At 42.6% G+C, this 16,817-nt stretch overlaps 1 protein-coding gene across 1 annotated transcript in view; it reads left to right on the top strand.

The window, feature by feature from the left end:
* The window catches only part of MAP2K6 (mitogen-activated protein kinase kinase 6), a 129,278-nt gene that overhangs the window by 56,272 nt on the left and 56,189 nt on the right, over positions 1-16,817 (top strand). The window contains exons 2-3 of the mRNA XM_060252309.1: positions 6,640-6,706; positions 13,280-13,328. Of these exons, the coding sequence (XP_060108292.1) occupies positions 6,640-6,706; positions 13,280-13,328 (116 nt within the window). The remainder of the gene's footprint in view (positions 1-6,639; positions 6,707-13,279; positions 13,329-16,817) is intronic.

Raw genomic sequence — 16,817 nt, forward strand, 5'->3', positions numbered from 1 at the left:
ATGAATATAAACAAATAACCCATGCTTTTAGAGAGAATGTTATGAAAGCTAAAGCTCAGTATGAGCTTAATCTAGCAAAAGATACTAAAAAAAACCAAAAAATGGTTCTTTACTTATGTCCAAAATAAGAACAAGAGCAAGGACATAATAGGTCCCTTGCAGGGACAGGAAAGTGAAATTGTAACAGGTAATGAGAGAGATTAGAACTGCTCAATTCCTACTTTTCCTCAATCTTCTCCTGTGAGGGAAATGGTGCTCAACGTGGCAAACACATGATGAAGGAAGAGAGTTGCAGCTAGGATAGGCATGGGATAGCACATAGACATTTATTGATTGATTGATTCAATTTCTATCTCACTTTTCCTGTGAATGGGCTCAGAATGGGTTACAACCAATGCTCCCCTAAGCTGTACAGTCTTGTGAGCAAAAATTGTACTAGCATTAACGTTGTGAGATACTCCATAAATTAAGTTTGCTCTGGGGCCATTTTTCCTGAGTTGAGACAAAAATATGTGAGCCGGAGGCTAAAAACCTATGAGCTAGTTCACACTAACTCAGTTTAGAGAGAATACTGGTTACAACATTGAATTAAAACTGTTAATCAGTCATAAAATTATAAAATTCTAATCCCTAACGTGATGGCGTTCAGATAACTGGTGTCCCAATAATATTCAAGTAAAAAGATGGATGAAACGAAGTCCTCAGGCCAGATGAATTACATCCAGGAGTTCTAAAAGAACTTGCAGATGTAATTTCTGAGTCTTTGTCCATTATTTTTGAGAATTCTTGTAAGATTGGAGGCAGACAAATGTCCTCATCTTCAAGAAGGGGAAAAAAAGAGGATCCAGGTAACTACTGACCTGTCAGCTTGATGTCTATACCTGAAAAAGTTTTAGAACAGATCGTTTAGAGCATTTAGAAAAGATGGCTGTGATTACTAGGAGCCAGCATGGGTTTCTCAAGAAAAAGAAATGTCAGACTAACCTTATCTCTTTTTTTTAGAAAGTTACTACCTTGCTGGATCAGGGGAATGCTGTAGATGTAGTTTATCTTGATTTCAGTAAGGCTTTTGATAAGGTTCCACAAACTATTATTGTTGACAAGTTGGTAAAATGTGGTTTGGACCCTTTTACTGTTAGATGGATCTGGTTGACAGATCACACCCAAAGAGTGCTTGTTAATGGCTCCTCATCCGCTTGGAGAGGAGTGACAAGTGAAGTGCCTCAAGGATTTGTCCTGGGATCTGTTTTGCTTAATATCTTTATATATGATTTGGAAGAAGGAATAGGGAGAATGCTTATTAAATTTGCAGTTGATACTAAATTTAGAGGGGTAGCAAATAGAGTAGAAGACAGTCAGAATACGGGATGATCTTTACAGGCTGGAAAGCTGGTCTAAAACAACTAAAATTAATTATAACAGGGAAAAATGGAAAGTTCTGCATTTACGTGAAAAAATCAAACACAGTTATAGGATGGGGGAGACTTGTCTTGGCAGTACTTTGTGTGAAAAGATCTAGGGGTCTTAGTGGACCATAAGCTGAACATGAGTCAGCACTGTAATGCACTAGCTAAAAAGGCCAGTGCAGTGTTGGGCTGTAGCAACAGAAGTGTAATGTCCAGATCACGTGCAGGGATGGTATTGTTTGGTTCTGGCTAGACTTCATCTAGAGTATTGTGTTCCATTTTGGGCACCACAGTTTGAAAAGGATACAGACAAGCTGGAACATGTCCAGAGGAGGGCAACAAGGATGGAGACCAGGTCCTATGAGGAAAGGTTGAAAACTGGGTATATTTAGCATGTAGAGGAGACAACTGAGAGTTCATATGATAACTGTCTTCAAGTACTTGAAGGGCTGTCATATAGAGGATGGTGTGGAGCTGTTTTCTATTGTCCCAGAAGGTCAGACTGGAACCAGTGAGTTGAAATTAAATCAAAAAAGCTTTTGGCTAAACGTTAGGAAGAACTTCCTGATGGTTAGAGTGGTTCCTCAGTGGAACAGGCTTCCTTGGGAGGTGGTGGGCTCTCCTTCTTTGGAGGTGTTTAAACAAAGGCTAGATTCTATGAACTTAGATCACGAGAAGGAGAGCAGGGGGATTTCCTGCGTTGTGCAGAGGATTGGACTAGATGACCCTGGAGGCTCCGTCCAATGCTTTGATTTTATGATTCTATGGAAATCTCCAAGGATTTCCAAGTCTGGAGCTGGTGGCCCTAGCCCAGACCTGTCCCCAATAAGTCCTTCCTCAAATACTAAACTTGGCCTGGAAAGGGCCTGCTGCCTCCCCATCTTTTGCTCACTGAAAATGGGGTGGGTCTGTGTTTGAAAATAGCTAGAGACTTTGGGGGTGGATCTAGGAGAGAGTGGGGTTTGAGGATGGGAGGAGCCTCAGCATTGTACAGTGCCATAGAATCCATCAATCTACCCCTCCCCTTTTCTGTCAACTTAACCCCCCTATTTAAAAACTTTCTCTTGTTCTCCATCTGTCAACTTTCCCCCACCTCTCCCTCCACACCGTTTTCTCCATCAACCTAGCCAATCTTTTCTGCTCTCCTCACCCCCACCCCCCATTGGCACGCCACTCACCCCCAGTATTGGAGCTCTCTCTGTCTAGCTCACTTTTGGCACTCCATTACCCTCCCCTATACACACACACCCTTGGCATTCCCCATCCACCACCCTTGCTGCTCTCCCCACCTACCTTCTGCAGGGAAGGGGTAGACTGCTGGCTCAATGAGCAGGTGGCAGTGAAGACTTTCTTTCCAACTCAGTGATGGGTGGGGCTGCAAAAGTCACAAGTGAGGGAATCGCATCTCCCCACTTTCTTGCTGTGCCTGCTGTGGTTCCCAGGGTGTTGTGCCTCTGCCACCATGCCCAGCATGGCTTGTGGGTTGCCATGCCGCTGGCAAGCCCAGCATATCTTCTGTACTGCTGGTCCCAGTGTGGCTCCTAGTCCTCCCCGCTGCTGCCAGGCCTAGTGTGGCTTCTGGCCCTCCACATTGCTGCTGCCAGGCCCAGCACAGCTCCTAGCCTGCCATGTCACTTCCGGTGGGCCCAGAGTGACTCCTGGTCTACCACATCACCTGAGGCAGCAAAGGATCAGTAGGAAGCATGATAGTGTTCCTTAAAGTGCAGTAGTGATATAACAGTAAATTTTAGCATGACAAGACAACATGCCTATGCATGCGTGGGAAATATCTGGACATAAAAATAATTGTTCAGTAGTTTTATTTCGTATTGATTTCTGTTGGTGGGGCAGCCATACTGTAGTAGACATGATAAAATGCTTTCCTATATGTTTCATGTTGGAATACATGGTGCTTGAAACAACTAGCGAAATCCTGTCTGGTTTTCCAAGAAAAGGAATAATGAGCTGAATCTCATGAAGGGATTTTAGTTCACAAAGGATGTGCCACAATACATTTATTAGTATTGAAGGTACTATAAGGAGGTGTTCTGGTTTTGCTGTAGGAGATTAAAAGTGCAATCTTAATGGGCGGAGGGGAAATCAGCGCAGTGCGCTTATTGTCCTGAACACTGGTATAGACCATGGTTTATGACACAGCTGTGCCACTCTTACCACTGGTGAAGCTACAGTGCGAACCTCTGCACTGGCACTTATGTGGGTGTGTCAGGGGTGTGGTATTTAGGTGGTTCTCTTAAGTGCTTCCAGCATGGGAACTTCCTCCTGAATAGGTGCAAAGCCATTGGCTGCCGTGTTAAGTCAAAATCCATTCACACACACTGCTGTGGCCATGCCCGTGGGAACCCAAGCAGCTCAGGATACTGAGTAAGGGTGCGCTCAATCAGCACTCTTCCCTGTGCTAGCCGTGTTCCTTCCTAGCACCCAGTCAGCCCCTTCCCTGCAAATTCTTCCTTTAGGTCACACAACAATTCACAGGGTAGGGTATGTGGCATGGGACGCCGTGAGACAGCTCCCTGTCATGTGGACTTAGAGTGAGTGCAGACCCACTTTGGTGGCAGGGAAAACACAGAGCGGGCATGGAGCGCCACTGGCCAAGCACTTCGCAGAAACTCACCACCAGAAGAGCAAAATCCATACTTTATAACTGACCTCTTCCAGTTTTAGACCCCAACAGGTATCCTATCTCCTCTCCCAAGATCTGCAGGGGCAGTCATGCATGAACAAGTAAGCAAGCCACCCTTTCCTCATTCCTCTTTCCCTCCGTGACAAGCAACACACTGAGCCACATTGGCCATGATGTCTCTCACTCCCGACCTGGGAGAAGCAGTACTCCCCCACAGTCCCCAAGCACCAAGTGATCCAGTGTGTGGGGACCCTCTCTAGACATCTGCTGGGGGAGGGGGCCTAAGATGATGTCTGTGCACTGACCAGCCTGCCTTGCCAGTTGGAAGGGCTCTCCCAGCACAGAATGCAGTGGTGGCTGGGAAGCCCCACTACCCTGAGTCCTGAGCAAGGACACATGTTGGCTGAACCCTTTCCCTTGCAGGAGCTGATCACCCTGATGCAGCTGAAGAAGGGCTCCCTCCAACTGGTGCTGGTTTGGACATGAGAGCAACGCAGGTGAGGGAACTGAGGATTCAGTGCCCCAGGGCGTTCCTTGCCGCATCAAAGGAGCTGAGGGGGCATCCACTGTGCTGCTTGGCGTTCCCTATGGGACTTTCCTTTGCCAGCCAGGCTGTCAGCAAAGGCTGTTGCTGTGTGCTCCTCCATGTGTTTCTCTTCTAACCCAATTGCTCCTGCAACAGGAAGAATTGTGCTGCAAGCCTTCCATCTCCCCTGTTCACAGCAGAAGGATGGCCATATGGACATCCAGGCCCCTGGAGTTTCAGTCCCATGGCCCATCAAGCAAACACCCTGGAGAAAATGGTGCAGTGCTCCAAAGTGCTGGAATCTCACTCTAACCACTCACTGGTATCTGGCTCCCTCCAGGTCCTGCCTCATTGTGTGGGGACTTTTGACAGGAGCTGGTCTCTTTAGGGGGTACTGCTGACCACAAGTCAGGATTTTCTAGCCCACCCCTCCCCGACCCCTGCCAGTGACAAACACATGGATCAGCCACCTTGACACATGACCCCTGATTGACTCTGCTTGTCCTGTCTATCATGCTGCCTATGCCTAGCAACAACATTAGCATGAAACACCATGGCACAAGCACAACAGATGCTACCATGGCAGCATCTGGGGGGGAGGGGGAAACCTTTTCCCCCTGGCGTCTGCCATGTAACTTTTCCCTTAGGGAGATGACAAGTGGTGATGCAGGCACATCACAGCCAACCACCACTTCAGAGTGTGCACAGCACAGGATTGGTCTGCCTGAAGACTAATCTTCTGGTATTTGAAAACAGCACAGTAATTCTTACAATTTAGGCTAGAATGAATTGCCTATACTCTCTGGTACCCAGGTGTTTTGTGATATATCCAAAGAGCATCTGCATTTATCCTGGTTTTTTTCCTGGTTTTGTATGATTTATGTTGCTTTTCTGAACTTGACACTAATATAAATGCATCTTTTTTATTTGTGTTGGCTTGTTAAAGTTTTTGGCTTATGTCCTATCTCAACTAAAGCTTAAAATAGTTTGGGAAGACTTTGTTTTCTGTTTTAACATAATTCAGGTTAAATTGATTTAAAGAAACAAAAGTCAGTGTATAAACAAAGATACGCAGTGTTGTGTTACCCGTGTATCTACTTCTGCTGGCTGTCAGTGATAGGCTTCTGTCATCTACACAAAGCACCCAAATTCTGTACTAACAAAGCCTTAATTTTAACCTTGGAATAAATTATTTAATTTATGTAGTTTTGAATAAAATGGTTAATTTGTGTCTCTTCTGCTTTCATGCATTGTTGAATAATGCACTTTTCAAAGCATTATAATAATCGTTTGCAACTGAAACAGGAAAGTCCAGTTGCAAGTGATTGCTATAGTGCATTGAGAGTACATTCTCCAAGATGTGTAAAGCTGCCTTAGTTAAGTGTTGCTTCATGTGTGATGTCATGGATTGTAAAATACTTGAGTTAACAGGGTAAGGAAGGGACAGAGTGAGGGACTGAGCAATGAGAAACGGCACAGTTTTTCACTGAAAGTTCTTTTGCCTAGAAATCCTGCCCAAAGTTCCATTTTGTGTTCCCAGTTCCCCTCTTATATTGCCCACACATTTTCGTATTTTTTCTGTATCCTGAAAACTAAAAATGTGTTTTTCAGTCTTCTGATGGAGCTTTATCATTATGCCGTTATGCCAGCGCTGCACACATGTGAGATATAATTTTTTTTACAAGCAGAATTTAATATCCTTTTAAAGAAATCTAACCAGCATGAGGGAAATTATTAGGAAACAGAGAAGAGGCAAAAGGAATTTTGAAGAGATGTTTGCTAACACCTAGCTATGAAAGAGAATCTGGAAAAGGAACTTGATATTTTCCCTTCTGAGTGTCAGAGTCTAATCCATACTACTTCCTCCCTGGCATTTTTGGCCTCTGTTCTCTGGGTCTAAAAATGAGGTGTGGTGGTGATGTGGCTTTAGCTGCCCCTTTTTTCTATTTTCTGGGGCAGCTTGAGGCTCTAAGGATGGCATAGCACCGCAGACAAACTGTGTTACATGATCAAAATGCAATGCAAAATGTCTCTAAATGTTTCTCTCTTCCCCTCTTATTTCACAGGGAGGAAGAAAAATCCAGGGTTGAAAATTCCTAAAGAAGCATTTGAACAACCACAGACAAGCTCTACGTATGTTTTGAGATGATATTGTGGTAGTGTTGAGGGGTGGGGAAGAATTGAAGCTATTGTACAAAGGAAAGAATTGTTGATAGAAATTATTTGTCCTATTATGTAGCTCAATCACTCATTTGATCCACACATTCATGGACGATAGAGTGGAGAAACCGTGAATTATTTCTGTTCTTCCAGATGGAGTAGTGATTTAAACAGCGTTGATAATCATGCAGCCCATTCAAATCAACTAATCTACCCTAAACCCTGATTTTGATAATGCATCTATTTTTGCATGGAAGAAAAGATGGAAAATAGCCTTCACTCTTTTTTTTTGTTACATTCCTTCCTCTAAGGAACTCATAATATTGTACATGAATTTCCCCAAATCCATTTTATAACTACAGTAACCTTATGTTAGACTGAGGGAGAGCATGACAAGCCCAGGGTGAACCATTGTGCTTCCTGACATAGTGGATATTTGAAACCAGGTCCCTTCATTTCGTCTAACTACTCTAACTACTGCAATGCACTGGCTTGTAGTACAGTATTTTAAAAATGCCCAGGGTCAGAATTATGTGATGTTGCAGCTGTATTTTGTGAACATTTCAAGCTTGTGATGATGATTGTTGGTATGACATGGCTTTCATTTCCTGTTGACTGGTTAATTTGCAAATAAGGGTAATGGGCCTGTTCCCTGACAATGATTGTAATCAATAGATTAACACTACAACTATTTCAGGGATTTTGACTAAGTTCTTTAAATGACAGATTCAGGATATTTTAAAAGTAGTTCCTGATGATGCTCAGGGATGCTGTCATCTTTTTAGCATGAAAACAATCAGAACTTCTGGTTTGGAAATACTGTAAGCAGTTCCATAAAGTAACTCACTAGCAGTGGACACAAACCAGGAAAATGTGGTTCAGTTCATGGCATGCCTGGTTTGCAAACCATGAACCATCACAAACATTTAGCCACCAAACTAACCAGTTTGGTTCATGAAGTTCATGACTTGCTAGAGATACCAAATTCGCAGGGGATCTCTGGCTGATTCTCCTCCACTTGCCCTCCAAGTTTGGTGAGGATTAGGTTTATGGGGTCCGAATTATGGCCCCCCCAAAGAAAGTGTCCCCAGGAAAAGACAAGCAGAGGGTTAGGAGTTTATAGAACAGATCTGGTGCAAGCTAGAGACATCAAAGTCGCAGGGGACTGCTGATGGATACTCCTCTATGTGCCCTTCAATCCTGACCCCACCCCTGTGCCATTGCTTGGAAATTTGGTAAACATTTAGACTGAACAGAAATAATTTGTCTGGAAACGTATCTGTTCATGAACCACCATGAACAGATTGAAAGTTCGTGGAAAGTTCATGCTGGTAAACCTGCCACAATCTTTACTTCTTGAACAACAAACTGGCCCAAAACTGTCATTAACTTTAGTTCACGAGCTGGTTTATGCCCATCCCTATACTTCACTAAGAGCCCCGTGGCACAGAGTGGTAAAGCTGCAGTACTGCAGTCAGAGCCCTCTGCTCACGACCTGAGTTTGATCCCAGTGGAAGCTGGGTTCAGGTAGTTGGCTGCAGGTTGACCTAGCCTTCCATCCTTCTGAGGTCGGTAAAATGAGTACCCAGCTTGCTGAGGGGAAAGTGTAGATGACTGGGGAAGGCAATGGCAAGGAAAAGGAAAGGAAAGGTCCCCTGTGCAAGCACCAGTCATTTCCAACTCTGGGGTGATGTTGCTTTCACAACATTTTCACGGCAGACTTTTTATGGGGTGGTTTGCCATTGCCTTCCCCAGTCATTTACACTTCCCCCCCAGCAACCTGGGTACTCATTTTACCGAAAAAGGAAGGATGGAAGGCTGAGTCAACCTCGAGCCGGCTACCTGAAAAACCAGCTACCGCCGGGGATCGAACTCAGGTCGTGAGCAGAGCTTAGGACTGCAGCTTTAACACTGCTCCCCATAAAAAGTCTGCCGTGAAAACGTTGTGAAAGTAACGTCACCCCAAAGTTGAAAAATGACTGGTGCTTGCACAGGGGACTACCTTTACCTTTATACTTCACTAAAGTAGTAATGATCAATTTTGTTTACTCTTGGTGGCATATTGTGTTCTCAAGTGACATATCACTGACAATTCTTGTGAGACAAATGGCATGGAGACACTAAAAATCCTTAGGAGCAACACTGACCACTCAGTTCCTGATTATCACCTTATTTCCTTAATTGGTTGTCTAGTTGACTGATTTCTCAGCCTGTTCTTGACACAGGATAAAAGAGAAATACATATGAATACATGGAAACAAATCTCATTTGTTTCAGTTAAATGTGTTTGTATTGCAACCTAAGGGAGAGTATTTTAGTTCATTAAAGTTTGCTTATTTGTTAGACATTCCCTCTACAATTAATTAGGTAGCTTCTATCACTCTAAGAAGCTAGAGGTGAGTTTGAGAGCCAGTTTGGTGTAGTGGGTGTGTGGACTTTTATTTGGGAGAACCAGGTTTGATTCCCCACTTCTCCACATGCACCTGCTGATGTGACCTTGAGTCAATCACAAGTTCTCACAGAGCTGTTCTGCTCAAGGGCAGTTCTGGGAGAGCTCTCTCAGCTCCACCACCTCCACCTCCCTCAGCTCTGTTGTGGGAAGGGGAAGGGAAAGGAGATTGTAGGCCTCTCTGAGACTCCTTCAGGTAGTGAAAGGCAGGATATAAATCCAATCTCGTCTTCTTTTTCTTTAACTTGTCCAATCTGGTGCTAGACCTGAGCAACATGATGTTATTTTCTCTTTCATGTACTGTGTTCGCTGCATTCCTTTCTTTCAAAAAGAGGTGTGTTTAACTTTTGGTTCTTCTCTGAATGCACTTACAACCTTTCCGCTCCCACCTCAACAGACAAAGCAGCATCCAAAGCAAGGAAATGAAGCTTAATCTTTACCAGGAACTAGATGATAATGTTAATGGAAATACTTGTTGAGACTCAAGTTTCCATTATATTGAATTTTATTTTTCTTGGGTACAGTAAATTCCTTTTTGACCTTTTTAAAAGGGTCCCATATCATTAGTAGTTGGTAGCAGATGCAAATTTATAAAGTCCCATGTCCAGATACCTCAGTGGGGACATTAGATATGCCTGTAATATAAGAATATCTAGAATAGCATAAGTGTTTCTTGGGCACAGAAGGGGTTGAGTCAGGACATGGAGGATACAGTGCCAAGAGCAGAGGTCTGTAAAATTATCTGACAGGAATGGATTTTTAGAGCTCAGTTTCTGGAGAATGGATAAAGGTTAAAATTAGGGCTGTTAACTTTTGGATCCTCTGTAATGATTTATAGTGTTGTTAGAGCCTCAACATTATGCGCTTTTTGCAGGTTTAAATGTGACATCACAGCAGAATATGTGGCTACTGCCCAAAATGACCATTGCATGTCTGGTTATTTTTTTATTTAAAACATTTATTAGCCACCTTTATACCTTGCAGAATTCAACGTGGCTTAATCACATAAATAATTATAAACACACTATAAAAACAATATAAATAAAACAACAGAGAAACCCATAAAAAGTCACAATTACAAAACTCTGATTAGGACTGCTAAGAAATTAAACACGACATCAGTCAAAATGCAGTCCTAAATAAAACTGTCTTGACAGTGACAGGGCCGAGAGCACCTCCCTGGGGAGGTTGTTCCATATTTGTGGAGCTACCAGTGAAAATGTCCTTTCTCGTGCTGAGGTTCTTTGATTGGTGGGACAGTCAGGAGAGCCTCTGCCTATGATCTTAAATCCTGGGCAGAAATGTATGGGAGAAGGCAGTCCTTCAGATACCCTCATCCCAAGCCATGGAGGCTTTAAAGGACAAAACTAACACCTTGAATTGCTCATCATTGGCTCCAAGGGAGATCCAGTTTATTTATTTATTTGGATTTATATCCCGCCCTCCCCACTGAAGCAGGCTCAGGACGGCTCACAACAGTAAAAACATGTACAGATATTAAACATTAACTAATTAAAACCTTAAACAATATAACAATTAAAACATTTTTAAAACAATTTGGTGCTAATAATACATTCCAATAATGTTTGGTGTAGTGGTTAAGTGTCCGGGTTTGATTCCCCACTCCTCCACTTACAGCTGCTGGAATGGCCTTGGGTCAGCCATAGCTCTTGTAGGAGTTTGTCCTTGAAAGGGCAGCTTCTGGGAGCATTCTCTCATCCCCACCCACCTCACAGGGTGTCTGTTGTGGGGGGAGAAGATACAGGAGATTGTAAGTCGCTCTGTGTCTCTGATTCAGAGAAAAGGGTGGGGTATAAATCTGCAATTCTTCTTTTTCTTCTTCTTGGGAGTGGATTGGTAGCCAGTGTAATTGCTTTAGTATCAGGGTCACATGATCCCAACTGCTGGCTCTGACCAGCAATCTGTTTTAGCTTCCAAACACTCTTCAAGAGTAGCTCCAAGTGGAGTGCATTGCAGTAGTGTGGTCTAGATGTAACTAAGGCATGGATCACTGCAGCTAGATCTAACAGAACCAGGAGCAGGCACAGTCGATGCACTAGCCAAAGCTGGGCAAAAGCATTTCAAGTCCATGGAACTGTCTCGTTTTCTAAGATGACTTCTGTGTCAAGCAGCATTCCCAAGCTATGAACCCGGCTTTTCAAGAGGAGTATAACTCCATGTAAGACAGGAAATATCTTGAGTCCCTGGCCTGCCTTTCAGCTTGACTCAGAGAACCTCTGCTGTGTCAGGATTAAGTTTCAACTTGTTTACCCTCACCCAGCCCATTACTGGCTCCAAGCACCTGTTCAGAACATCAACAGCTTCCTCAGAATTAGGTGGAAAAGAAAGGTAGAGTTGGGTATCATCTATATTGGTAACACCACATCTCCCAGTGGCTTCTATTTAATATAGATATTAAATGGCATTGGAGATAAGATGGAATCCTGCAGAACCCCACAGACCTATAGCTATGGAGCAGGGCAGGAATCCTCCCCCCAACACAGCTTCTGGGACCTCCCCTGATAGGACTTGAACCTCTGTAATACAGTGCCCCTTACTCCCTGTGCTGAGAGGTGGCTTAGTAGGATATTATCAAGGGCTGCTGAGAAATCCAGGTGAACTAGCAAAGTGACATCCCCCTATCTAGTTCTAGATAGAGGGCATCAATCAAGGCAAGCCATACTATCTCTATTCCAAATCCTGTCCTGAATCCAGAGTGAAATGGGTCCATAAAGTTACTCCCTTTCTTGCTATAATGCACTGAAGAACTTGTCTTATGTTGAGATATCACAGTTCATGCTCATCATTAGCTCCACAGCTCCATGCTATTGACAGTTGATGATAAGGAACTAATCCAGTGGTGACCATTTTTGCTAGCAACTACACTTATTGTAATGTCTATTTTGACCCTGAGATAACGTAACAATAGGTCATTTTCAATATTAGTCCTAAATAAATCTTTCCAAGATAAGAGAATTTTGTCCAGAGGAGTGACTCCAACCATTTTCCAAGGAATCTTCCTCCAGCCTAAGGAGGCTTCCTGCTTCTTATATGGCTCAGTCACTACTTAGCAATCTTAAGAAATACAGAAAACACTGCTTGTTAGCATGTATGACACACACACACACAAAGCCTAAAAGCTTTGGATTTACCTGGGCTATATAAACACCTCTTATTTTGCCTGTGCCATTTTGTATTCTGGCATTTTTGGTATACATTAGAACCCTGTTTAAAAATGACTGATGTGCCACGATAAAAAAGGAGATTTATAGCGAAACTTGTACTGGCCAACTTAGTGTTAGCTATTTCTGTCAGACATTAATACAAGAAAAATCGTATTTGTTATATTGCTTATATATAGGCAAATAGTATTTGTTATATTGCTTATATATAGGCTGCTTATAAATAGGACATTTCTTATTTATGTTTTTGCTTGTAACTCTTTTCTTGCTGCCTCCTTCTATTTCTTAAGCCCTGTTTTCTGTAAGTGGGATCATTGTGGAAAATTTAGCTACACAAACCGTTTATACTTGAAATTGCAGAGCCTCTTTATATTTAATTCTAAATATGGCCTCAGAGTGTGGATCAAAAAATCTGCACAGTGGAGTCATGTACAGATAGAGGACTCCAAACTGGAGAAGCAAAGTCTGTGTAAGTGCAGACTTTGCAGCTCAAAAAATAAAAAAAAGATAACCATGCTCTTTTAAGACCACCATTAGTATGACAGCTAAATATTCTTTGTAAAGGGGATCATTCAAGAAGATGGGCAAAGAAACAGTGGCAATAGGGTTGGGAAAAGGCAGAGGCATGGTTGGTGGAGAGAGCAGTGTGGTAGGGTAGAGAAGAGGAGATGACAGTGATGGGTACAGCGACACTGGTGGCAGAGTGGGCAAATGTGGAAGTGCAGTGGTAGTGTGGAGAGTAAGTGGAAACCAATGGTTGTAATCTCATTAGAACAAGGCAAATACTTTATCCATGCTTGTGTTTCATGCACTTGAATGTCCATGCTTGTATCTTGTGTCCATAGCTTGTGTCCTATCTGCTCTGAAGTACTTGTATCAATTTTATTCTCTCTCCAACTTTTTTAAATTTCTCAGGCCACCTAGAGATTTGGATTCCAAAGCTTGCATCAATATTGGTGACAAGGTAAGATGTCGATAAGGTGCAACTTTTAAAGAACCTACTATGAATAGGTCTGGAAAAGAAGTAGTGAACTGAGTTTGTTGTCTCTCATGTTCCTTGACATAAAAATAATTTTTCTTGCTTAACATAATATTAACACTGTCCAATATTTTAAAAGTGATTCTTAAACACTCATAACTAAGGATTCTGTTGTCATTTTAAGCTTCTAGAACAGGGGTGGCCAAACTGGCTTGGGAGCCACATGTGGCTCTTTCACATATATTGTGCGACTCTCAAAGCTCCCACCGCCCCATCAGTTGGTTTAGAGAAGGCATTTCTCTCACTTCTCCAAGACAAGCCAACCGGTGACTTAGAGAATGCATTTAAAGTTAAAGTTGCTTTCCCTCCATTTCCCTCCCTCCCTCCCTCCCTCCCTCCCTCCCTCCCTTCCTCCCTCCCTTCCTTCCTTCCTTCCTTCCTTCCTTCCTTCCTTCCTTCCTTCCTTCCTTCCTTCCTTCCTTCCTTCCTTCCTTCCTTCCTTGATTTTAAGAAAAAATTCATTATATGAACTGGTCCCCTAATTGGTATAGCTTATCCACAGGAATTTAAAACTCATTAGTAGGCTGAATAGTATACTGACTGAGAAACTGTCATTTAAACAAAAATTCTAGGAATCATTTGGTCCATATTGTGTGTTTGTAAGATTCCAGAATAAGCAGACCTGGCTGCAAAAGTAGCATTGTGATCAAGCAGGAAAAAAAAAAAAATCTCCCACCATAGTAGAGAGAGAGATCTACGAACAGTCTCCCCTACAAAAAAGCATGGCATACTGTGATAATTCCTGCTGTTCCTTCAAGGACTAACTCAGTTTAATAAACTCAGTTAATTTCCCTGGAAGACTGTTGCAGCACCCCTAACCCTCTCTCCAGCTTTGTATGTAATATCTCTTCTGTGGCACCTGCTTACTGATATTAATACCAATGGTTGATCAGTGGCAGTATACATATTGCTAATCCCTGAGTAATGTTAGCAACTTTCTGTAAGCACTGTTGCTCTTGTATGCTTTCTCCTCTGTGGCTCCAAGCGGGCTTTCTCCTCTATGGCTCCAAGCCTATGGAACCAACTTCCAGAGGAAATACGGGCCCTGCGGGACCTTGAACAGTTCCGCAGGGCCTGTAAGACCATCCTCTTCCGATTGGCTTTCGCTGAAGAAGAAGGAAATTGTTAAGAAAACCGCCATCATAAAAGTAAAATAGCATTAGCACTTTTTATTAATTTTAAAAATTTAACCAGAATTTTAATTAAACTGTTAAATGTAGTTTTATTCAATTTTGTATAATCAATGTATGAATCATGTTGTTAGCCGCCCTGAGCCTGCTCCGGCGGGGAGGGCGGGATACAAATAAAAGTTGTTGTTGTTGTTGTTATGCATGAAATATGCTTTCAGATTGCAATCGACGCATGATGACCCCAGCAAGGGGCTTTCAAGGCAGGGATGGGTTGCCATTGCTTCCCTTTGCAGAACTTCCCTGCGTGATCATCATTCAAATGCTGTCCCTACTTCACTTCTGAGATATGATTAGATTGGGTTATACAATACCATTCCACATCCCATTGCTCTTGTAGCTGTAACAGATTGAGCCAATAGGAGGAAAAGTTACATGTAGCATCTTGATTGCAGCGGTCTTCATATGAAACTTGCACAGGTGATGAAAATAGGGCATAAGAAATGCCTGTCGCTAATCTGCACAATCCATTTTCTTGGATTTAAAGACATGTATGACTGTCATACATGTAAAATGTAATGTGTGAGCAGTAGCATGAGTTCACAAGTAGAAATTTATCAGGTAATGCAGATGTGGTGCTGAAGTTAGAGCCTCATGTTGAATGTTAACAGCTCTGTGACAAGCAGACAGTGCAAGAGTTGTTAAAGGGGGGCAAAGTGCCTGCTCAGAAATACCACAATTAGGGCAGCATTACAGGTTGCATTGGCTGCATGAAAAAACTGTTTTTTCCTACAGGAAGCACATCAAGTATAGCTCCATGAATGCATTTTTCTTAGTTACTGTTTTCACAACAAGAGTCATAAACAGAGAGTCATCACACACTAACCGGGAAGTCTGGGGTTTACTACTTGAGTCACAAAATTATTTGTATTTCACCTACATGCATGTATTACTTATTAAGTCAATAAATATTTTAAAAGGTAGTCCCCTGTGCAAGCACCACTCGGTTCTGACTCTGGGGTGACGTCGCATCACAATGTTTTCATGGCAGACTTTTTATGAGTGGTTTGCCATTGCCTTCCCCAGTTATCTAAACTTTATGCCCAGCAAGCTGGGTACTCATTTTACTGACCTTAAAAGGATGGAAGGCTGAGTCAACCTTGAGCTAGCTACCTGAACCCAGCTTCTGCCGGGATTGAGCTCAGGTCATGAGCATTGCTAGGACTGCAGTACTGTAGCTTACCACTCTGTCACAGGGCTCCTAATAAATATTTACCCTGTAATAATATGGAAGATGTGAGGGAAAATATTTTCTGCCTTACACATTTTGTATTACATGAGGGTCCTTGCAAACACAATTATGCTGTATAACTCTCTTTCCCCCCTTTTTCATTTCTTTTCTGGACCTCCACTGTCTTCCTAAATAAATAAATAGATTCAGGGGGAAAATTCTCCTGTTGAGGGAGAGAGGGTTTGTCTTGTGTTCAAGAAGCACCTGAAACTTTTCCAGATGCATTAATATGCCTTCCCCCTTTTCGCCATGTGACCTACTAACAGAGTTGGTTTATTGGAGAAGTATTTTTGGCTTCCAGGTATCTTGGTCAGGATGTGGCTTGTTGGTTCACACTGTCTGTCCATCTGGGGCATGTTTGTAATCTGAAAACTGTGGGCCAATCTGTTGAGGGATTCAGATGTGAAGTTTCTTGTCTTGAGTCAGATGACTGGACTGGAGGATGATTGACCTATCCTCTTGATATTGTATTCTGCAAAGCCCCTCTTTTCAGACAGTATATTGTTTTGAGGCCAGTTTTGCCTTATCTTAGCCCTAGGTATCATGCAAGGATTTTATTGATTGGAGGAAATACCATAGTAGGATTACAATGCATCTGAGCAATAAACCTTTTTTGGGATAATGCCTTACACAACCACTCAGAGCCTAAGTGGGTTGACTGCTATGTGAAGCAGGATGCTGGACTAGATGAGCCACTCAGATAGATCCAAGTGGGCAGCTGTGTTGGTCTGAAGCAGTAGAACAAAGTAGCAGTCAAGTTTCACCTTTAAGATCAACAAAGTTTTATTCAGAACGTAAGCTTTCGTATGCAGGCATACTTTATCCCCTTGTCTGAAGAAGTATGCCTGCATATGAAAGCTTATGTTCTGAATAAAACTTTGTTGGTCTTAAAGGTGCGACTTGGCTGCTACTTTGTTCTAGATGAGCCACTCATTTCATCCAGCAGGACTTTTCTTATATACTAATTTACTGGCAGTGTTGTAAATTCATTCACAT

Source organism: Heteronotia binoei, chromosome 13, assembly GCF_032191835.1.
Source record: "Heteronotia binoei isolate CCM8104 ecotype False Entrance Well chromosome 13, APGP_CSIRO_Hbin_v1, whole genome shotgun sequence".
In the NCBI taxonomy this organism is placed as follows: Eukaryota; Metazoa; Chordata; class Lepidosauria; order Squamata; family Gekkonidae; genus Heteronotia; species Heteronotia binoei.